The 23,886-nt window shown below is 44.1% G+C and overlaps 1 protein-coding gene across 4 annotated transcripts; it reads right to left on the bottom strand.

The window, feature by feature from the left end:
- Nucleotides 1–1,046: 1,046 nt before the first annotated feature.
- Nucleotides 1,047–18,547, bottom strand: LOC140395074 (diencephalon/mesencephalon homeobox protein 1-like). Of its 4 annotated transcripts, none has more exons than XM_072482446.1 (5): nt 18,420–18,547; nt 12,130–12,363; nt 9,891–10,069; nt 3,557–3,878; nt 1,047–1,496 (listed from the first exon to the last, which is right to left on the bottom strand). In XM_072482446.1, exons 2-5 carry the CDS (start codon nt 12,296–12,298, stop codon nt 1,177–1,179), a joined length of 990 nt encoding a protein of 329 aa, XP_072338547.1. In that variant the 5' UTR covers nt 12,299–12,363; nt 18,420–18,547; the 3' UTR covers nt 1,047–1,176. The 4 variants fall into 4 exon arrangements, with proteins under 4 accessions (XP_072338547.1, XP_072338550.1, XP_072338548.1 ...); XM_072482449.1 differs by having other exon boundaries at nt 3,611–3,878; nt 18,420–18,546; XM_072482447.1 differs by having other exon boundaries at nt 18,387–18,536.
- Nucleotides 18,548–23,886: the final 5,339 nt, after the last annotated feature.

Below are 23,886 nucleotides of genomic sequence, written 5' to 3'. Positions count from 1 at the left end.
GACCTTCTGGGTACTAGCTTAAACAGTTCTCCTGGATGTATTTTAAGAATTCCACTCCCTCTAAACCTTTCACACTACAACTACTCCAGTTAATGTTGGGGAAGTAGAAATCCCCCACTATCACTACCCTATAACCTCTTTGAAATTAGCCTACAAACATTGTGGCTGGTTTAGCACAGTGGGCTAAATAGCTGGCTTGCAATGCAGAACCAATGCCAGCAGCGCGGGTTCAATTCCCGTACTGGCCTCCCCGAACAGGTGCCGGGATGTGGCGACTAGGGGCCTTTCACAGTAACTTCATTGAAGCCTACTTGTGACAATAAGCGATTATTATTATCTGCTCTTCAATTTCTCTCGGACTGTTGGGGGGGGGGGGGCTATAGAACTCACCCAGCAATATGATTGCTCCTTTTTGTTTTTTTACATTCTACCCTCAAGGCTTCACTTGAAGAGCCTTCTAAGGTGCTGTCCCTCCTTACCGTTGCAATTCATTCCTAATCAAAATTGTGGCGCCCCCTCCTCTTTTACCTCATTTCCTGTCTCGCCTGAAAACCCTATATCCTGGACTATTGAGCTGCCAATCCTGCCCCTCTCTCAACCATGTGTCGGTGACAGCAATGACATCATACTCCCATGTTTTAAATCAAAGTCCATCCGTAATCTTTAATGGCAGTCTGAGACCAAAACCGCATTGGCCTAATCTGCCCCACACCTCCCCCCGCCCCCTGCTCCATTCCGCTGCAGTCCTATCGGGATTACATCAGGAGCCATTCGAAAACCTGCTAATCATTGGTCCCGATAACAAAAAATATTATTTTTTTCTTTATTTTGATGGCTCTGAAATCATGCAAATGTTCATGTGTAGCATCCAAATAGTGACCTTTTATTGCCTCGTATTTATTATCGTTCTGCTTTTTGAATGGGGAGATTGCAGTTAAAAAATGCATCCTTCAGTAAAAGGTCCCTTATTCGATATGGAGGCAATTGTTTGGCGTGACACCTGGTAGAATAGTAGTAGAATAGTTAAATTAAACAACAAAAATATATTTCATTGTAAACTCATTTTATTTTTGTTTATTTTTTCACGATACAAAATGTCTGGGAGCCACAGATTCAGTGATTAATACAAATTCTTTAGTATTGGAGGTTAAGACCCAGCACATTCACCTTTTGCTTTCAATGCCGCAGGCTCCCCAGGCTGCTGGGTTTCGGGATCAAGTCTGAAAATTTATGGGAATGGTGAAGGAGTGAGGCGGGACAAGCATCGAGTGTATGGGAAACCCGCTGATAATACGAGGGGTACAGGGCCGGTGCCGGGTTTGCATTCAGATTTGGAGCACTGATTCCATAGTGGGACTCTGGCACAAAAGCACTCGCCAAAGCCATGTGACGCTGAATTTGATCTTGTAGATCTGCACCATGTTGTTGCAGAGCAGAATATTCCGGAAGCTGAATGCTGACGTTTTCATCGATTAGCCCAATCTTTTCAGTGGGACCTGCAGGAAACATATTATTCAGAGGGTAAGATTATTTTTTTAAAAAGACGACAAATCGAAATGCAGGCAATCGAAATGCCCCCTGTGCCACGAAAAAATGAAACAGGGGTTCATGCAGGACCAATCCCTACAAGCCTTAAGATAGTTACACGGGAAGGTTCCAAGTGAAAACTACACATCTCAGCATAGCTCTTTTTTGTTAATAATTTAGAGTACCCAATTAATTTTTTTTCCAATTAAGCGTGGCCAATCCACCTACCCTGCACATCTTTGGGTTGCGGGGGTGAAACCCACGCAGACACGGGGAGAATGTGCAAACTCCACACGGACAGAGACCCAGAGCCAGACTCGAACCCAGGACCTCGGCGCCGTGAGGCAGCAGTGCTAACCACTGCGCCACCGTGCTGCCCTCATCTCAGCATAGCTATGGAATAATTCATTGAAGTGGTGAAGGAATGATTCTAGGCTTCTCTCGCAGACCTCCTCTGGATAATATCAGTCTTTAACCTGACCCCTTTGCTGAGGATGGTGCATAGCTCTCCTTAAATGGAATCAGGTTTTAAAAAAACTAGTCAGGATACCGGTGGTGATTGACCGGTGCTGGGTTGCCCATAAAGGGACAATCACCACAGTACCCATGCCCGATTTCTGTTTCCTGGTATTTAATGGAAAATACACGTGTGAATTTTGACCAAGGATAAGTTCAAATACTTGCTGTGGTGCCCTCTACTATTTAGTAATCTACCTGCACACTCAGTTCAGGTGTGATGCAAGGTAGACTTATTTTTTAAAAGGGACCTATAGAATAATTACATCACCTTGTAAGATTTTTTTAAAAAAAATTTAGGGAGAGGGAAGAGACGACCAGCAGATGGCATCCCCGCGAAGGGAGCTCCAACCCCCCTCCCCAGCGCAAAATTATTTTATTTTACAGGGAGGGAATGTAGCATCCTTGCAAGATTTTTGAACTTGCGCAATCCATAAACTTCAATCAGGTTTAATTCACATGTTATTCAATGAGTACAATGAGAATTAATTTAGCCATGATGTGGAGATGCCGGCGTTATTTTAATTAATTTAGCAGCACAGAGGCCTGTGCCAAATCTGCATTGCCGGTCAGGCCACTTGTAGGTTTGGTGGAGCCAGGGCTGCACGGGGACACAGTGGGTTAGCACTGCAGTCACAGGGTGCCGAGGTCACAGGTTCGATCCCGGCTCTGGGTCACTGTCCGTGTGGAGTTTGCACATTCTCCCCGTGTTTGCGTGGGTTTCGACCTCACAACATAAAGATGTGCGTGGATTGGCCACACCAAATTGCCCCTTAATTGGAAAAAAAAATGAATTGGGTACTCTAAAATTTATAAAAATAAAAAAAAAGTTTGTTGGAGCCTTGCTTTTAGGTGATGCTGGCAGATTTCACAGTTCAACTGTCAGATATTACTTCATGTTCTTGAGCTTGTATTAAATTTAGAAACGGAACTTCATTCAATTTTTGCCTGGTCTAAGTAGAAGTGGGTGTTTTCTCTCGATGTTTACAGACAAAACTTGCGTACGGCCTTTTATTACCCCTGAAGCATCCAGAGCCAAGCAGATCCAACAGCTGCCCCACGCAACACAGATCAATTTCAGTGTAATAGCCTAAAGCAGGATGAGGCCCCGCTTACACAGGCTGAAGGCCCAGTGTGTGTTATAGGCAGCTGCCGGGAGTGCCTGATAAATAGTGTGACTCCATTTCGAGTGGGATATTTTTCAGGCCTCCTTATGGCACAAGTTGATGATGTCTGAAATTGCATCTTTTAAACCCATAAAACAGGCGCACGATCCAATCACTACCCTACTGAATCCCACAGCAGGTCCACAACAAATCAAAAATTGTTCATGGCTTGTGGTTCATATATTCCGTAACTTTACAGTTCTGATGCATTGCTACTTTACTACAAGGTAATTGACAACAAAAGCGTGGAAATGTATGGGCAAAACTAAAAATCATGATAACGGAGCAAGATGCATGAAATTGCGTTCTGTGCACAAACATTTCATATAGATACAAATCACACATACAACAACATGCATCCTGAAGAGAGAATCTGAAACCATACAGTTTCAGCTCTTTACGTTTGTTTGCTGTAACAATGTGCTTTGCTGGCTTTTCTCTGTCAAGCAGTCGTGGAGCCGGAGTCATGCTCCAAATTACAGGTGTAGATGTGTTGTCCACGGAGCCACAGAATTCCGGGTCTTTTTGTTGGATGGGATGTTTGTCTTTTTCCAATTTGATTTTCCTCTCTCTCCCGTCACCTTTCTTCATCCATTCCGTCGCAAACTCATCTTTCTCTGAAATGCGTTGGTGCTTACGGTGCTTGGCTCGTCGATTTTTGAACCAGACCTAAATCGGGTGAATAATTTGTATTTTTGTTTAAAGACATCGACTTATTCAACAGATAGTTTCGGTCTTTCCGACAGTCATTTTCAATCTGTGAAGCACACTTGTGCCAAAATTCAGAAGCCATGTTTCTGGTGAATCCAAAAGCAATTCAATTCCTTCTTTAAGGACTTTACAAAGGAAATATTTACCTCCCTGGCAAATGGTCTCCTCCTCAAGACTGTGGCTTTGGGCGTGAAGAACTCGTTTCTTTATGTTAAGTTGCCTCGGTTCAGAATTAGATTATTCAAGGCCTGGATTTGCATTGACTGCACCTCACTTGCACTGCTGCCAAAACTCTCATCAACACTTACATTACCTCTAGATTCAACTTCACTAATGTCTGTCTCACTGTCCGTCTCGAAAGCCCCACAATTCCACTTATCCAAATCTGCTGCTCACACAAAGTCCTGCTCACCCATCGGCTTATTCCCGGCAGACAACTGGGAGGGCCTTAAAATGAAAACAGGTGGTGCTGGGAAAACTCAGCAGGTCTGGCAGCGTCTGTGGAGAGAGAAACAGAGTTAACGTTTTGAGTCCAACATGACTCTTCTTCGGTGAGGAACCTGACTTGCCTTTGCATCAAGTTCAAGATCATCATCCTGATTTGTATTAACAATTGAGTCTATTAGGGGAATGTTATTTTTTGCCATGAATCTAAAGGATATATAATCAAGTGAGCCAGAGCTCTGGGTTCAAGTCCCACTCCGGAACTTGCGCTAACATCGACAAACAGTTTGATTATCAACCTGCCAATCCTGCTAATGCACCAATGGCAGGCGGTAAGTGCGGCAGAACCTGTCGAAGGCAACAGCAAATCACTGCCGTACCTTGCCAAGCATAACCATAGACCAACATGAGGAAGTGCATGGTCACCAATGCTCACTTATGGCAAGGTATCTGAAAAGAGAGTGAGAATGATAATGGTCAATGCATTTTGCACAACGAAAATAGGGATCATGTGTGGAAGAGGAATACAAATTTGGGCAGAATTTTCAATGGCCCTGCAGCACCTACACACAGCAAGTGGCTTATCAGAAAATCACAGATGCGCAGACCATGATTGGTCTAAAGTGCTGGATTTCGGACATTAATTCATAACCTTTATGCATAACTCAAATCAAACAAAGTTAGGGCTGTTGATTTATGGTGACTGGAACAATATCAAATCCCGGGTAAATTCAATAAGATTCCAGGACTATTACCAAAGTTTTGGAAATTGCACCTGCCTGTCTATTTCCACTTCACGAGTTTCAGGCGACTAAATTGTAACGTTCCATCTTTCAATTACTTGAGTTTCCAATAATTTTGTTTGCGTTTTGGGAATCAGATTTAATCCACTTTTCGGAGAAAATTATTAATGCATAATATCTTTCATTAAGTCATGGATCACCTTTAAGGCAGCACAGTGGTTAGCATGTTTGCCTCACAGCGCTAGGGACCTGCGTTTGATTCCAACCTCAGGTGACTGTGTGGAGTTTATACATTTTCCCTGTGTCTGCGTGGGTTTCCTCCGTGTGCTCCGGTTTCACCCCCACAGTCCAAAGATGTGCAGGTTAGGTGAGTTGGCCATGCTAAATTACCCGTGAGCGTCCAAAGATTAGGTGGGGTTTCGAGGATAGGGTGGAGGAAAGTGGGTGTAGGTAGCGTGCTCTTTCGGAGGGTCGGTGCAGACCCGATGGGCTGAATGACCTCCTTCTGCACTGTAGTTCTGTTCTGTTGATGATGCTTGGGAACCCAATACTAAGCCCAATATTTTGAGATAAATTTATAGATAGTTAAACCTGCAAAATTATTGTAGAAACCAGTGTTCGCCAGGAGGCATCTCACATCATCAGTTTCCAAAGTATTTCAACATGCCAATAGAATTTTATGGATAAAATATAGAATTATATAATGGCTACAGCCACAGGGGAGCCCATTCAGCCCATCATACCCAGCTCTCTGCAACAGCAACTCAGCAAATTCAATTCTCCTCACCCTTTCCCCATAGCCACGTTAATATTTTCTCTTCAAACAATCTGACTTTAACAGCATCTTCTTCCTCGGTAAAGACAGATTGAAAGTACTCATCTAGTACCTCAGCCATGTCAACTGCTTCCATGTGTAAATCCCCATTTTAGTCCCTGATCGGCTCCATCCCTCCTTTTAAAAGCAACATTATCATAATTACTCATAACTGTTCCTCAAATTTGAATACGAGCTAATTTACTATTGTGTGTATGCTCAATTTCTCTTCATAAAAACACAAATGGGAACTACTCGTTGACATTTTCTCGCTTTGATTTAGCTGGAAGGTCCAGCATCGTTTACACTGCACAATAGTGTTCTCTAATTGGCTAGCAGAAATGCATTGTCATTGAAAGGATGGGGACAATGTTACAATTTCCTTTCAATCCGCCCCACTGATAATATAACTATTCACTATAATATAGCTATCCATAGGTAATATAACTATCCATAGATAATATAACTATCGACAGATAAAATAGCTATCCATGATTATGTAGCTATTTATAGACAATATAGCTATCCTAATAATAATAATCTTTATTAGTGTCACAAGTAGGCTCACATTAACACTGCAATGAAGTTACTGTGAAAATCCCCTAGTCGCCACACTCCGGCACCTGTTTGGGTACACTGAAGGAGATTTCTCAATGTCCAATTCACCTAACAGCACGTCTTTCGGAACTTGTGGGAGGCAACCGGAGCACCCGGAGGAAATCCACGCAGACACGGGGAGAATGTGTGTTGGTATTTGTCCTCCAACTCCCTGTTTCGTCCAGTTCTGTCATAGGCCAGGGTAACGTGATGCAGTGACTGTTCAACGTCTAACGTCCACCACTGGGGGGTGATAGAAATATAGCACTGTTGTCTCATCCTCCATGATGTAACCGTTACCCCCTCATCTCCGCACTCTAGCTGTAGCTGGAAGATACACAGTAAATCACGGGCCAACAAGTTACAGTCCAATCCAGTAGTCACTACAAACTGATGATCTGCAGACTTATTCTCGTAAGTGACTGTCACAGGTTCAGAAATAGGATACTCACACACCTGTCCTTGGAACCCCGACAATTGCTGCGTGTGGTCGGATAATGGTAGTTTAAGTGCTGATTGCACAGAAGACATGGCTGCTCCAGTGTCGATTACAAATGAGTGATGTTGATCTCCTATCTGCAGAGAGATAATAGGTTCCCTGTCCGATTGGAGAGTCCTTATGGCTAAATTAGCTAGTCAATCCTGTGTTGGGAAAGGGTTTTCCTGGGAGAAGTCAGTGTATCTCGTCTGTCCTCCCCTTGGTGGGTACCCTCTCCTTTGGGTCGGATAATCTCCTTCTACTGCCTGTCTTTTAAAGGGGCATTCCTGTTGCCAGTGATCTGCACGGCCGCAATTAAAACATGCATTGCTCCCTCTATATCTGCCTCGTCCTCTTCTCCCAGTAGACCAATGGCCCCTCAGAGGGGGCTCCGGTTGTAAGACTGTTGATGCATTCGGTGGGCCATAAAAAGGAGCTGAGGGTCCCTTTGGGTGGGTTTGGTATCTTCCTAATCGGCAACTGTCTCCGAATCTCACCAGGGGGCACTCTAGCTATTTCCCCTTTGTTCCAAGACTTCAACGTCTCTCCCTGTCACTAGGGGGAGTTCTTTCTCTTCAAAATCATCTATTGCAGGTTCCTTTGTTCCCGAACCTTGTGGTTTCTCCTTAGTTTGGAGAGGCTTAGGTGGTATACTTAATTGTTTCTGGTGAGGGTCAAGCCCCTCTCTCGCTGTCCGAGATCTTGTCCTAGAGCTAACTGGGCTTGTGGAACAGAGCTCCTCTCCCTCTACTGATCGTGAAGATGGTAAATCAGGACCCACACTATCACCCAAAAGGGCTTGAGTTACTGGCATAATTGGAATCTGGGAGCAGTGACTGGATATCAATTATTATACTCTGGTGGTTCTGGAATTAGTGCAGACAATGCTACAGGTGCAGTCAGAACTTTTAGTGAACATTTTCTAAATGATTGATTTTATCTTTTTCTGTCAATTCAAGGCCAGCCATTGAACTACGTAGCTCATCTTTTGTTTCACCCGTGCCTTTCCTGTCTCTACTTGGTTGAAAAGGTTCTAACAGTGGGTTGTTTTTTTTTTTAAAAACTTAAAAATGTTTGAAAATTCAAATTGAATTACTGCAACTTGCAAGCTTAGCTCTGATCTCAACTCAGAACTAAATTTACGATTTGCTTAACACAAACTTGTATAACATTTACAACTTAATTATTTCTTTATGTTAACAATTTTTCTTTTAACAAATTTTTTTTTCTTTTACATTCACATAAATGTTGGCAAAATCAACTATCATCTCCAGATTTACACTTTTTTAAAATGCTGTCCGTGACCTCCTTTAAGTTTCTATTAATCTCCTGATAAAATGAGATAAACATTATTTCAAGTAAGTAAAACTTTAAGATTCTGGCAATTTCAATCAATTGCTTTCGAAAATAATAACTTTTATCAAAGAGGTGGAGAAACCAACTGGTTTCCTTTAATTAATTCAAAACGTAACTTTGCTAGTGTTCACTGACTCAAAGGAAAGGTATCCGATTACACTACAGGCTGCTGCTGTTATCTCAAAGCCTGAGTGAGAAGCACTGTCTGTCTTTTGATTTTGCCTGCTGCTGTTAACCCTTTGAGAGACTTCTGCTTCAACCAATATGCAGCATTCCCCACAATCTCAACTAGTCCTCGGAACTGCGTTTTTCGCCACTACAGTCCAAGGGTACAATTTTAGCTTAATCAACTATATATTTAACACACTCACACATGGAGGTGAACCATTTTCAATTTCAAATGTCTCATCGACCTCCCATAACCTAACCCAAGCCGAATTAACTCACAAATGAAGTTGAACCATTTACAATTTCAAATGTCACATCAACCACATAACCTAGCCCCAGCCGAATTAACTCACAAATGAAGTTGAACCATTTACAATTTCAAATGTCACATCAACCACATAACCTAGCCCCAGCCGAATTAACAATATGAAATCCCATCAATTAAAATGCTAATCCCCAGACTGACCTTTGATTTCGTCGAGGCGATCTTTCTGTGCCAACCACGAGTGACCAGACTAATCAGACGATAAGAAGAGGGGAAAAATCAATGCGTGATCATTTTCCAGCTTTACATTGAGGGCCCTTTTTCCCCCATCCTCCTGTTCATAATCAGTCTAATTCTGATTTCGCAGTTGGTCAGGACCGCCCTGAGAAATCCCGGGTTTCGGCACCAAATGTTGAATCCCAGTTTTCTTTACCCGTCAGTCTGGCCTCAATAAAAGTCGAGATGGATTTGCAGGTATAACATTAGTTATTTTATTTAGCTTGCAAGCGTTCCTCAATTCTCAGGAGCACGAAGCACATTCTGCTCCATGGACTTCTGGAATCAAGTGAGGATATGGAACAAAGGAATCAGTACTGATACATTCAAATGGCATCAGGTTTCACATACACGATGCCCATAGGTCATCCTATATCCCTCCTGACCTGTTGATCTATTCTGATTGGCTCACTTCCAATCCCTTCCTCTGGCCCCTATTATCCAGCATCACTCTCGTAGACACACCTCTTCCTGCTTTTTCCATGCAGTCTGAAATCCTTTGTCTATGAAATAACCAGAATCAAAGTGGCCTATTTCTACATTACATTAACTAATATCTCTAAAGTAACTATTTTATATCACATTCGTCATGTGTAGACTCCGCACAGACAGTGACCCAAGCAGGAATCGAACAGGGGTCCCTGACACTGTGAATCCATAGACAATATAGCGATCTATCTGGTATTGAACTGGCAATGTTCTTGCCCAACAATGGGCAGTTTCAGGATTGGGCATCCTTGGTATTCAGACGTGCAATAATCCGTCCAGAAGGTTGACACCCAGGAATTATATCAGGCATCCTGTACTCTCTGACCATCCCTGAATTTACCTGAATTCGTGCCTCTGGCAGGTTGACGTACATTGCAAGCCGCTCCCTCATCTCCACATCAGGATAGTGTGTTTTCTGAAACGCTCGCTCCAGTGCCTCCAGCTGTTGGGTGGTAAAGGCGGTTCTGCTCCGTCTCTGTTTCTGGTGAGAACTGCCATACCTCGCTTCTAGGATTATTTCTGCCAGACATCAATAAACATCAGTTTAAGTAAAATAAAGTCTGAATAATTCTGTCTTCCTAAGCAAGGGTGGCCCCACCTTTTACACTATTGAAGATCAGCAGTGGTACTTGCATAACTTAAAAAAAGATTGTAGATGTGAATATTTATTGCCTTTTCATCACTGATTCTGTGGGAGTTGTCCACCTTAGAGTGATCGTTTTCTTATAAACTTCCAATTTCATTAAAAGGCATCACCTTAGAATTATGTACAGGAAAGACCAGATGAGAGTGGGAGGTGTTTTTCTGAGAAGATCATTGGTAAACCAGATTGGTTTTAATACAAGGTAACAGCGTCATTGGAGATTTTTCAGATGCCAACCCAAAACATTACCAATTTTATTGAATTAAGTTCAACTGCGTTGCGAGTTGAACTCATGACCTCAAGGTTTCTAGTACAGTGCCACAATCCGTATTCTACCACGTCCAAATATAACACATAGTACAACTGTGATGAACATAGGAATTTCAGATATATTGTGTTATATGTATTTGGTGCAGTGAGACTTAAATGTCTGGGTTAGTGTGTATGACTGCTGCAATGTGTTTTTAAAAATCCTGGTTTGCAAGACAGCTAGGCTTTTTGGGAGCCAGAGGTGCAATTAAAGCATCGTAAAAGCTTGGGATAATGGATTTCTGTTTGGATCAAGCGGGTTCCCTGGGGAGTAGTACATTTGGTGAAATTCTCCATTTGGGAGACAATGGGCCGGATTCTCCGATTTTGCGGTTATGTCCCCACGCCGGCATGCGAACGGTCACCGATCCTCCGTTTGGCCGGGGCTATCATGCCGGCATCATAGAGCACCTGGCTCTAGCTGCCGATACAGCCCAGAGAATTTCCAGGTCTGTGGCCGTGCATGTGCACGGCAGCAGCCTGCAGCGGTCACGCCGTGCTACATGACACCGGCCGCTCGCAGACCAGGCCCGCTAAATACTACCCCCCCCCCCCCCACGTTGGTCAGCTCGCGTGCCCAGGACCACTCCCCCACAGTGCCCCCAGCTCCTGATAAAGTTCCCCCTGCTCATGGATTGGCCCGCCCCGACTGTCGGTCAACATGAGAATCCAGCCCAATGTTCTCCCGCCGGAGGTGATCTGCTCTCTGGGAGTACAGATCAGGAAGCAATTCACTATCCCTTGCCCAGCTAATTTATGCATGGTGAGGATTAGGAGGCATTCCTGCTATCGGGCTGCTAGTGTGTGTGAGCGGCCAGATAGTGAGATCCTGCGCTTGGCCAGCACCCATGCCCTCACATCGCAAATCAGTCCCCCACCCCTAGATTTTCTGGGTCCCTTCCCTTACCCCGTGTACAGGGGTGACCCAACTGGCCCACCCAGAGAGAGGAGAGAGGAGAGGGGAGAGAGGGAGAGAGAGGAGGGACCGAGAGGGAGAGAGAGGAAGGAGCGAGAGAGGGGCGAGAGAAAGAGAGCGGAAGAGAGTGAGAAAGTAAACTGTTGAGAGTTAAAAAAATAGATTAAAATGAGAAACGAAAATCAAAAAGAAAATCATACAGAAAAGGCAAGACGATCACAGCAACAAAGGAACAATGGCTAATGTAATGACAAAGTCAAAGATTTCAGCTGAATTTCCAGAATCTCTTCTTCAAAAGGTTTGACCGAGGTAATGATCCATTGCAGAAACTTTCAGGAAGCATGATGTTGAAAAGGGAAGGAAAAAAGTTACTGAAAATGCAGAGTGGTTGTGAAAATAACATGGTCCGTTACACAAAATGCCCTATTTAATTTCTAATGACCCCAATTGAAATGACAATTGAAATGTCACAATGAAGTGACAGTGTGGTGGCTATATTACCGGACAGGTAATCCCAGATTCTATAAAGGAGGGGTGCAAATGTGCACAGGGTTATCACCAGGTTTCGAGGCACAAGTGACAACTCCTGAGGCAAAAGCTGATCACTTAACGTTGCAAAGCCCGCTTCTTAATAAAGCAATCGAGTGATGGTCAACATTTCCAATCTCAATACCTTCTCTCTTACCCAGTGCCAGAAAAATAGACGCTCACCAGCTAGGTGTTCAGCCACTGTGAGGGTTTGAATGAATGGTTGCTGCCCTCCTGGCTGCGTTTGCTGCAATTGGTCATTCGCCTGCTGGTGCAGGTAAAACCCGGCCGCCAGCGAATTTATGCTCTGCAGACGATGGCTGTTCCCTCTGTAATAATACACCGCGTTCATTTTATTTGGGAAACTTTGCTATGCAGAGAGTTGTACTTAACTCTTTATATTTTCCAAATTAGCACCTAAAAGAGAAAAAATATGGAATTATTTTTCTTGATGCAGTAGATATTTTAAAAATTCATAGAACCCCTACAGTTCAGACCGAGGCCCACCAGGTCTGCACCAACTCGCTGAAAGAGCCCCCTGTCTAGATCCATTTCCCCGCCCTATCCCCATAATCCCACCTAACAGTTGGACGCTAAGGAGAAATTTAGCACAGCCAACCCACCTAACCCGCACACCATTGGATGTGGGAGGAAACCGGAGCACCCGGAGGAAACCCACGCAGACACAGGGAGAACGTGCAAACTCCACACAGACAGTCCCCCAAGGTAGGGGGTCTGTCCCGGGTCCCTGTGAGGCAGCAGTATTAACCACTGTAAGTGTTACTCTTGTTTGGCATCTTCCCACCTCCTCCTTGTGCCTGCACGAGTTTGAGAGGAGACAGAATGCTAATTATTTTCTGTATTGCAGTTAGTTGAAAAGGTTTTCAGTTGACAGAGCATTCATTAGTAGATATGAACTTCCTACTGCTTGATGAATCACTGGTTAGCTAAGGACTGGATTAGCTCAGTGGGCTAGACAGCGGGTCAGTGATGCAGAACAAGCCCAGCAGCGCGGGTTCAATTCCCGTACCAGCTGAGAATTCTGAATTCTCCCTTCTGTGTACCCGAATAGGCGCCGGAATGTGGTGACTAGGGGCTTTTCACATTAACTTCATTGCTGTGTTAATGTAAGTCTACTTGTGACAATAATAAAGATTATTATTATAATTCAGTGGTAACTCTCGCACCCAGAGTCACAAGGTTACGAGTCAAGGTTACCCCAGGGAGTTGACCACACAATCCAGGCTGACGCTTTAGTGTACTGATCTAGTACTAAACTGCTAGAGGTGCCATCCTTCAGATTCAGAATTCAACCTTTGTCTGTCTGCTTGGGTCAGTATAAAGGATCCCATGGCAGAAATATATCTGACAAAGAGTAGGCGTGTTCTCTCAATGACCTTTTCCAATATTTATCCCCAAGTAATATTGCTAAACATTGGGCGCGATTAACTAAATGGGAACAAAGTCCCATAGTGAGCATGTTTAGCCACGTGTTTCCTGGCGCTGAGGCCGCACATAGCCCCGTTTTGTACATCGAGGACCTCCGCTTGCGGGAATTCCTCAGTGTGGCGTAGAGATTTTAAAATGGCGTCCCGATCTCCGAGGCTCCCGAAGCGACCCCTGTCCAACCCCAAGGCCCAACGCACTGGGGATGACTTTCCCCCCCCCCCCCCCCGACACCCCTCGGGGCACCCCACCCATGCTAAAAATGTCAGCATGCCATCTTGACAGTGCCAACCTGGCACACTGGCCATGCCCCTGCCAGCACCAGACTGGCATCCCAGGTGGCACTGCCAGGATGCCAGGCTGGCACTGACAGGATGCCAGCAGTGTCAGGGTGTTACCCTGCCCAAAGGGCATGCACCCAAGGGCCTCTGAATCCCTGGGAGACCGCCACGAGTGCCGTTCCATATGGTCCCCGTTTGTGGAGATCCCAGCTCCTCAGGTAACTGAGGAAACTGCACATTAAAATGAGACTAGCTGCCTTGCTTTAATATCCAAATTTGCTAAAAATGGGCGGGGTTCACCTCACAATGTCTCGCCAGATCGCATTGGATCTCGCGAGCTGTTACGAGCCAGGTAGATCCCAGGGGTGGGGTTCTATCCCCCGGTTTCTATCGGCCACGCTGCACCGCAGCGAGCTGATTTTCGGGTACAGCGTGGCCATTAAATTGTGGCTAATGTTTTGTCATTAACCTTAGAGACTTGGCTATGTACAAATTGGCAGCAAAGTTTCCCACCAAATTTCCCTGCAGTGCAACAGTAACTATACCTCAAAAAGTACTTAAGTGGCTGAATTTTGAGAATTCTGAGGTTGTGAAACATACCACATAAATGTGACGTATTCATTCTCCAATGGCAATTGAGCAACTCATAATATCAGGAGACATAATTTTATAACTACAATCCATTTCTATCCAATATAGACTTAAGCAAGTTCATTTAGAAACAAGACTTTTATGAGTCCAGTTTTCCCTATTCCTTTCATAGATAATCTAGCCCATTTTAATAAATCTTTAAATGAAACATTTGGACAAACAGGACAATACTTGAGAAAGATCATGGGAGTGGGGGGGTGGGGGGGACATTAAATAGGTAAATACGTGAAACCTATCACCAACCTGTCATAGATTATATCACTCTGGAAGTGAAGGTTCATAATGATAACATTTAATTGAACCGCGCCTCTTCAGAGATCCTGGGAAACATTTTAATTTAATTGCTGCCAGCCAGATTTCCCAGGGTCAGTAACTCAGCCACCAAGGGGAGGCCGGAATTGGCGGACACGGCAGAGACGCTCTTTGTTGATGGACTGTTTGTGGGCCAAGCAGAGCAGGAGTGGGTCCCCTATACCCTCAGACAAATCGGAACAACTGAGTGAAGACTTACAATATAACCATTCTATGGTCTCGAGAATTATGGTTGTGAGTTGCTTGCTGTATAACTTTGCCTTAGAACGAAGTCTTATTTTAGATGCCATGGAGGAGAAAAACTTCCAGGAACAGCAACAAAAAACAAATCCAGCAGATGAATAGTGGCAGCTTCATGAGAATGCAGAGGGTGACCATTGCATTCATATTCCTCTCAGACAAAAGACATCCTCTTGACGATCAATTATAGTCACTGCATTGATACTCCAGTCTTCGGTAGCACAGTAGTTAGCACTGTTGCTTCACAGAGCCAGGTGTTATGGGCCAGGGTTTAGAGAACCGCAAAGTGTACCATGGAGTTCACCTGACCCACGACTTTTACTAGATTGTGGTATGGGGAGCACACGGCCCACTCTACAGATGTGGTGCAGCAGAAATGTAAAAGTAATTTTTAAAGCCACACAATGTTTATTCTATGAACTCAGTTCACCTTTTTAAAACATACAGTGAACATCTCAGCAACCATCAATTCAAATACACCCCCCAAAGAATATAACACTGTAAGTAATCCTTAAACTTTCCTTTTAACATCCATAAGACACAAATCTTTTTACGGAAGCACGTCAGGTTTAAATTCTCTACTGAGAGCAGTTACCATGTTGGAATCACCAAGTGGACATTCATAAGCTTGCAGAGATTCACACACATCCTGCTGTGATTGCAGCTTCTCCAAAACTTAAACGAAACTAAAACACACAGACACACCCAAGCTTTTCCGCAAAGCAAAACAAAAAAGCAGAGCCAGAGCTCAGCTCCACCCACACTCTGACATCACTACAGCCACTTGAGCAGACAAACATTTCTTAAAGTGACATTCCCATGACACAGGGACCTGAGTTCTATTCCCGGCGTCGGTCACTGTCTCTGCAGAGTCTGCACGTTCTCCCAGTGTCTGTATGGATTTCCCCTGGGTGCTCTGGTTTCCTCCCACAAGTCCTGAAAGACGTGCTTTTTAGGTGGATTGGACATTCTGAATTCTCCCTCAGTGTACCCGAACAGGCGCCGGAGTGTGGCGACTAGGGGGATATTCATTGCAGTGTTAATGTACACCTACTTGCGACACTAATAAAGATTATTATTATATCTTCACTCGCGACACGGTACCCGGCCAAGCCTCCAATTTATATTAGGATGGCGGACAAAAAAAAACAATGTTTCAATTTGTAAACTGAGGAAAGGATATTTCACCCCCAGGAGAGATTCCACTGACAAATAGAGACTTTTTGTATTAAAACAAATGTAATTATTAACATAAGATTAACCCCATTAACATCCAAGAAAAAAAGTGTTTCAATTAACAGTTTAACTGTCCTTACAAAAATTTAAGAAAGGTCTTTGAGCTTATTTTCCCATCTACTAAAATTTAAATTCAGCAAAATCCACAAACCGGTAACACTTAGTGGCTTACAGATTTATTCACAAAGTCCTTGGAGAGAAACTTTCAGAAGTCAGTCTGAGAAACACAACTCCTTTCCTCAGAACCCAGCGCAGAACTCTGAAACTGAAAACAGATCCAGGGTGGGGCTGGAAAACAAAACTAAAACAGACCCAGTCCCTCCCATGAGTGACATCACAACCTGCCAAACCTTTAACCCCTTAATCACCACTTTAGCAGACATATAATCTGGATACCTTATACTAAGTTATTTTAATAACATTACTGCAACAGACACAATGCAATATGTATATAAATCTCCTCCATTCATCTTCACTCTGCAAAGATGCAACAATCTACAAGCCTCCACTGTGCTCCCAACTCAGCCCTCCCAATTCATGCTATGTAACGAAAGCAACTTCTATGTGAATAACCTTTAAAACACCATCATTTTATTGACAATCGGAGTGTGTGGTATTGCTGATGTGCAATAACAACATGTCTGCAGCTGTCCTATTATAAGAATGACAGGTGAATATAACAAGCAACTATATACCATGAATGACTTTTAATGGGGTCAAAGTGGATAATGTTGTGAGCGAGGAACATTTCCAAGTGGCAGCTATGGGTATAAAATACACTAACTCACAAAATAGGGAACATTTCCTTCTCTACAATCAGACTCGCTTTGTAACTTAACTTTCTAAATAAATGACATAACTCGTTTCAGAATGTGTTGATCAGAGCAAGGTTACAGGTATGAAGCAGTGCAAATGGATTTCCTTCTGAGTAATTCTGATATTGCAGTTTGAGCCTCACTATCACCGGGCCTTCATAATAATAATCTTTATTGTCACAAGTAGGCATACATTAACATTGCAATGATGTTACTGTGAAAATCCCCTAGGCGCCACATTCCGGCGCCTGTTCGGGTACACCGAGGGAGAATTCAGAATGTCCAAATTACCCAACAGCACATCTTTCAGGTCTCAGGGGGTGGTGAACATGTGGAATTCTCTACCACAGAGAGCTGTCGAGGTCAAATCACGGAATATATTTAAGAAAGGAATAGATAGTTGTGCCAACTCTAAAGGCGTCAATGGGAATGGGGAGGTTGCTGGAGTGTGGCGTCGAGATAGGGGATCAGCCATGATTGTATTGAACGGCAGAGCAGGCTAGAAGGGCTGAATTTATTTTCTATGTTGGAAAGCTTGTTCGGAAATAGTTAATGTCACCCAGTGTTTACGTTATAATTGGGCTTTAATTGTTTAATAGGTCAGACTTACTGTTTGATAGACGGCACACACACACACACACATATATATATATATAAAGGGAATACAGGTGGCACTGTAGTATTAGAGAAGTGGTTGTAGAACTCAATAAAATTGGAGTTGAAGAAGTTCAGACCTGTTTTTATTACAGAGATACCATCGGAGCTTAATAAAGCTTCCTCCTCACAATATTGCATTTTAGATCACACGTTGCAAGTTTACTGGGCGAAACCTTATTTCAAATCTCAAGCCAAAGAAACCTCACTCTCCACTAAAAAGCGCTGGGAAAAGCAGATCCGCGAAGACTTGAACGAGCAGACACAACCTGGGGATTCCCAGGAGGAATCTGGGAGAAGGTGAAAGGAGTCAGTTTGACAAGACGCAGCCCCGGTGGTTTTTAACCCCTCCAGCCCGGTTTCTGCTGACCGAGAAACCCAGTCCCTGCCTCACCCGCTCTGGCTCCCAGTTCCTCTCGATGGGAACGTGTTACCGGGAAACATTGCTTTCCCAACAGCTGCAGTGATCCAGTCCACACGTCCCCTGTGCTGGTCATGGGGAACACACTGGTAGTTGTTTTCCATTCAATTCTCTAAAACATCCAGCACCCCGACCCAGGACCAGACAAAACAACTCTCCCAGCAAATCAGATCGTTCAAACCCGCAGAGAAATCAGAAATATTAACGCTCCAGCTCCCGGGAGAGGGAGAAGTGACCAGATTTCAAACTGAAAACTTCTGTTTCATCTCCCAATACATTTTTTTTCTAATCTCATATAAGAGCTTTAAGCAGGTCTCAAATCCTGCGTTATATAAAAATGTCAACAATCAAATAGAATCGGATTGAGATCAAATCTCTCCTTACAGATGTTTCACCATACTCTCGGGTCTTACTCACGGTTCAAGAGTTTATTTAATCTTCCCAGCGAGAGCCAGCCCACAGTTTAGCGAAGGCTCGATCCCCCAGACGCGGTTATTTATAGCCTTGCCACTCGCTCACTTTCCCTTGGCCAAGAAAAGACAGCCAACTCCCTGGGTTCCTGCTCCCAGCCAATGGGAGAGGAGGGGAAAATGCAATCGCATAAATGCACCCTTTCTGAACCAATGACTCCTCAGGGGGTCCCATCCCCCCCCCCCCCCCCCCCGCCCCCACTCCCCCGCCAGCCAGAGAGATTGGCAGTGGGCCAATCCCTCATCTGGGATTCAGGTCCAGGAGTCGCTCCTCCCAACAATGGTGTGTGTGGCAACAGAAACACAATCAGATCACATCAGCTGTTCGCCTTGTTCCATTTCCATGTTTGATACAAGGTGTGTGTGTGGGTCACAAACACAATTTTAATTTCATTTCCAAAATAAAATTGACTGGAAAAGATATAGATATAGTTCGAGTACAATAGATGGGTCGTTTTTTGTACAGTGTGTGCAGGAGGGTTTCCTGAAACAATATGTTGACAGGCCAACAAGAGGCGAGGCCACGTTGGATTTGGTTTTGGGTAATGAACCAGGCCAGGTGTTGGATTTGGAGGTAGGAGAGCACTTTGGGGACAGTGACCACAATTCGGTGACGTTTACGTTAATGATGGAAAGGGATAAGTATACACCACAGGGCAAGAGTTATAGCTGGGGGAAGGGCAATTATGATGCCATTAGACGTGACTTGGGGGAGATAAGGTGGAGAAGTAGGCTGCAAGTGTTGGGCACACTGGATAAGTGGGGCTTGTTCATGGATCAGCTACTGCGTGTTCTTGATAAGTATGTACCGGTCAGACAGGGAGGAAGGCGTCGAGCGAGGGAACCGTGGTTTACCAAGGAAGTGGAATCTCTTGTTAAGAGGAGGCCTATGTGAAGATGAGGAGTGAAGTTTCAGTTGGGGCGATGGATAGTTACAAGGTAGCGAGGAAGGATCTAAAGAGAGAGCTAAGACGAGCAAGGAGGGGACATGAGAAGTATTTGGCAGGAAGGATCAAGGAAAACCCAAAAGCTTTCTATAGGTATGTCAGGAATAAGCGAATGACTAGGGAAAGAGTAGGACCAGTCAAGGACAGGGATGGGAAATTGTGTGTGGAGTCTGAAGAGATAGGCGAGATACTAAATGAATATTTTTCGTCAGTATTCACTCAGGAAAAAGATAATGTTGTGGAGGAGAATGCTGAGCCGCAGGCTAATAGAATAGATGGCATTGAGGTACGTAGGGAAGAGGTGTTGGCAATTCTGGACAGGCTGAAAATAGATAAGTCCCCGGGACCTGATGGGATTTATCCTAGGATTCTCTGGGAGGCCAGGGAAGAGATTGCTGGACCTTTGGCTTTGATTTTTATGTCATCATTGGCTACAGAAATAGTGCCAGAGGACTGGAGGACAGCAAATGTGGTCCCTTTGTTCAAAAAGGGGAGCAGAGACAACCCTGGCAACTATAGACCGGTGAGCCTCACGTCTGTAGTGGGTAAAGTCTTGGAGGGGATTATAAGAGACAAGATTTATAATCATCTAGATAGGAATAATATGATCAGGGATAGTCAGCATGGCTTTGTGAAGGGTAGGTCATGCCTCACAAACCTTATTGAGTTCTTTGAGAAGGTGACTGAACAGGTAGATGAGGGTAGAGCAGTTGATGTGGTGTATATGGATTTCAGCAAAGCGTTTGATAAGGTTCCCCACGGTAGGCTATTGCAGAAAATACGGAGGCTGGGGATTGAGGGTGATTTAGAGATGTGGATCAGAAATTGGCTAGCTGAAAGAAGACAGAGGGTGGTGGTTGATGGGAAATGTTCAGAATGGAGTACAGTCACAAGTGGAGTACCTCAAGGATCTGTTCTGGGGCCGTTGCCGTTTGTCATTTTTATCAATGACCTAGAGGAAGGCGCAGAAGGGTGGGTGAGTAAATTTGCAGACGATACTAAAGTCGGTGGTGTTGTCGATAGTGTGGAAGGATGTAGCAGGTTACAGAGGGATATAGATAAGCTGCAGAGCTGGGCTGAGAGGTGGCAAATGGAGTTTAATGTAGAGAAGTGTGAGGTGATTCACTTTGGAAGGAATAACAGGAATGCGGAATATTTGGCTAATGGTAAAGTTCTTGAAAGTGTGGATGAGCAGAGGGATCTAGGTGTCCATGTACATAGATCCCTGAAAGTTGCCACCCAGGTTGATAGGGTTGTAAAGAAGGCCTATGGAGTGTTGGCCTTTATTGGTAGAGGGATTGAGTTCCGGAGTCAGGAGGTCATGTTGCAGCTGTACAGAACTCTGGTTTGGCCACATTTGGAGTATTGCGTACAGTTCTGGTCACCGCATTATAGGAAGGACGTGGAGGCTTTGGAGCGGGTGCAGAGGAGATTTACCAGGATGTTGCCTGGTATGGAGGGAAAATCTTATGAGGAAAGGCTGATGGACTTGAGGTTGTTTTCGTTGGAGAGAAGAAGGTTAAGAGGAGACTTAATAGAGGCATACAAAATGATCAGGGGGTTAGATAGGGTGGACAGTGAGAGCCTTCTCCCGCGGATGGAAATGGCTGGCACGAGGGGACATAACTTTAAACTGAGGGGTAATAGATATAGGACAGAGGTCAGAGGTAGGTTCTTTACGCAAAGAGTAGTGAGGCCGTGGAATGCCCTACCTGCTACAGTAGTGAACTCGCCAACATTGAGGGCATTTAAAAGTTTATTGGATAAACATATGGATGATAATGGCATAGTGTAGGTTAGATGGCTTTTGTTTCGGTGCAACATCGTGGGCCGAAGGGCCTGTACTGCGCTGTATTGTTCCATGTTCTATGTTACACAGCTCTGCACGAATCATAGGAATCGGGGAATCTCTGTCTGTCAGTGAGACCCAACTCCATATCCTTCCCTTGCTCCATATCCCTTCCTCCATATCCCTTCCCTTGCTCCATATCCCTTCCTCCAGATCCCTTTCCTTGCTCCCTATCCCTTCCCTTGCTCCATATCCCTTCCCTTGCTCCATATCTATTCAAAATCTATCAGTCTGGGGTTTCAAATAAATAGTTTTTCCCCCAACACTCGCCATTTGCGCGAGAAAGTTCCAAACTTTATAGAAGGCTTGCAGTTGCAAAAGGAGGCCATTCTGCCCATCGAGTGTGCACCACATCCTATTCAAGGACCACTCCTCCGTCTTATCCCCCATTACCCCACCTAACCTGCACATCTTTGGACTGTTGGAGGAAACTGGAACATTTGGAGTAAACCCACGCACACACGGGGAGAATGTGCAAACTCCACACAGACAGTTAGCCGAGGCCAGAATTGAACCCAGGACGCTGCTGTGAGGCATCAGTGCTAACCAGGCTTGGGTTGTCTCAAGACTCCCAACCAGCATTAACCCCCCCCCACACTCCACTCAAATTGTATTTGAATCTTTTTAAGGCAGAGTTTGGGCAGATTCTTGATTAACAAGGAGGCAAATGGTTATGGGGTAGGTGGGAATGTTGAGTTGAGATTACAACCTGATCCACCTGGATCTCATTGAATGGTTTAGCAGGCGGATGGGCCGAGTGGTCTCATGCCTGCTCCTATGTGGTTTGTAGCCTTTGGTGTTCCCACTCCCCACAGATTTTCCCCCATGATCTAAGCACCTCCACCATTTCCTCCACAAACCCCTTCTCTTTTAAAAGCCTTCCTTTAAAAAACTACTTTTGAAACCAAGCTTTAAGCATGGCCTTCTAATCTGTCCTTTGGTTCAATTCCTTATTTTGATTCCTCTACCTCTGTGAAATAAAGTGGGACATTTGACCAAGTGCATGTTTGTTCCAAACGTGCATAGGATTGGGAAATGGCAGGGAAGCTTAATCAATCAAGGTAGAAACCAACAATTGTGATATTGTCTTTCCTCTTCACCGAGGCGGATGGCCTGTTGTGTAGTTCCAGAATTTTGAGTTTTTCTTTCACAGGTTTATTTGCTGTGTCTTACTTTTAAGTTAGTGTGCTTATAAGAATATTCTAACCACCTCTGTTGTGAATTTAGCCTTCAAGATGAAATACATATTCAACCATATTTATTTTTGTACTGAAAAACAAATTAAACGTAAAAATGATACAAAGTCAATTGGTGCACATATCTTCAATAACTGTAGTTAATTATTCTGACAAATCAAGTTAATCTCCAATTGACCCATGTATACAGAAAACTTACTTTTGAAAGACCAAATTGGTACATAACCTGGCCACATATCGAGTTTAAATATATTTTCTTACAAATCAAAGGGAATTGACCTGCAGATGAAAGGACTGGCTACAGAGTAAGAATAAAGATCTTGACAATTAATGGGTTTCTATCCCATTCATAATGACTGCATTTCGTGGGCAATTCCGAAATATCTATGTTTCCGAAAAGCAATTAAAATCGGAATCTGCATTGAGATGATGTTAAACTAGCTCTGGCTCAATCAGGAGTCCTCACTGCAAAATAGGACAGGCCACTATGACCTTGAATTAAACTATCCGATGGAGTTTGTCAGATTAACCGCCACATTGAAACTGGATGAACTTTATTTTAGTTGGGAGGAGAGTGGACGTTTAAAAAAATGCTTTAAACCCTACCACAAAAATTGGCAGTGTGAGCTATATTGGATGTTGGAATGTAAAACTGGTTTTTAAAAAAACACATTTCAGTCACTACCTAGAAAGTGAAACATGGACATGTAAAGGTGACAGCAGCAATCAGCAAACCCATCCTGCAAAAACAAAATGATTCCCAGTAAATGTGGGCTAAAGGTTCAGCACACAGCGGTCCTCCTGCTCCATGGGAAGTTAATATTGCCACTGATCATTGCAAAAAGGGGCGAGAAATATGGAAACCGATTGAAAACAGGGTTTGGGGGAGGGAACAATGACAGCGGGCAAATCTGCAGACATCCCTCTCACTTTCAAACGAACAGGAGAAGGTTCTCTCATCAGTTCATTCTGCACAAGGAGTCTCTTTGTGCAGCCCTAATCCGCAACCAGCACCATTTAAAAAAAAAGAGGTATTCAGGGATAAACGTGCGACTAAATCGCCAACTTTCCTAGCGGCAAATCTTTCCTAATCCTCCCGTGTGGCAAAACAAAGGCCCTTGCTCTAATCTGCTGGATTTAAAAGACTTGGAGATTTGGGAGGGTTGAAGGATGATCTAAACGACGTACTTTGTTGGAAACTAATGAACGTTGACAGCCGAATAGGGCTGGCGGGCGCCCAGTTAGGGACTTTTATTGATCATGTTACAAGACACTTATTAACGAGAAGGGCCAATTTATTGTGAGCTGGATGAATTGACCAGCCACACAAAAAAAACCCTGACCAAATTTAGCACATTTTCCATTCTGAGCACCAGTGTTTCTAAGAATTAATGGGATTTGCTGCCAACGTTGTTCTTTCTC

Source organism: Scyliorhinus torazame, chromosome 18 (assembly GCF_047496885.1).
Source record: "Scyliorhinus torazame isolate Kashiwa2021f chromosome 18, sScyTor2.1, whole genome shotgun sequence".
Classification (NCBI taxonomy): domain Eukaryota; kingdom Metazoa; phylum Chordata; class Chondrichthyes; order Carcharhiniformes; family Scyliorhinidae; genus Scyliorhinus; species Scyliorhinus torazame.
Note: the sequence above shows the minus strand (reverse complement) of the source record. Positions and strands in the feature narration are given on the sequence as shown.

Excerpts from the sequence above, each read along its gene's own strand:
- LOC140395074 (XM_072482446.1), bottom strand. The coding sequence starts at position 12,298 with ATGAACGCGGTGTATTATTACAGAGGGAACAGCCATCGTCTGCAGAGC. Across the intron at positions 3,879-9,890 it reads TGCCAGAGGCACGAATTCAG|GTCTGGTTCAAAAATCGACG; the intron begins GTAAATTCAGGG and ends CACCCGATTTAG. Across the intron at positions 1,497-3,556 it reads TCTTCAGGATGCATGTTGTT|GTCCCACTGAAAAGATTGGG; the intron begins GTATGTGTGATT and ends TGTTTCCTGCAG.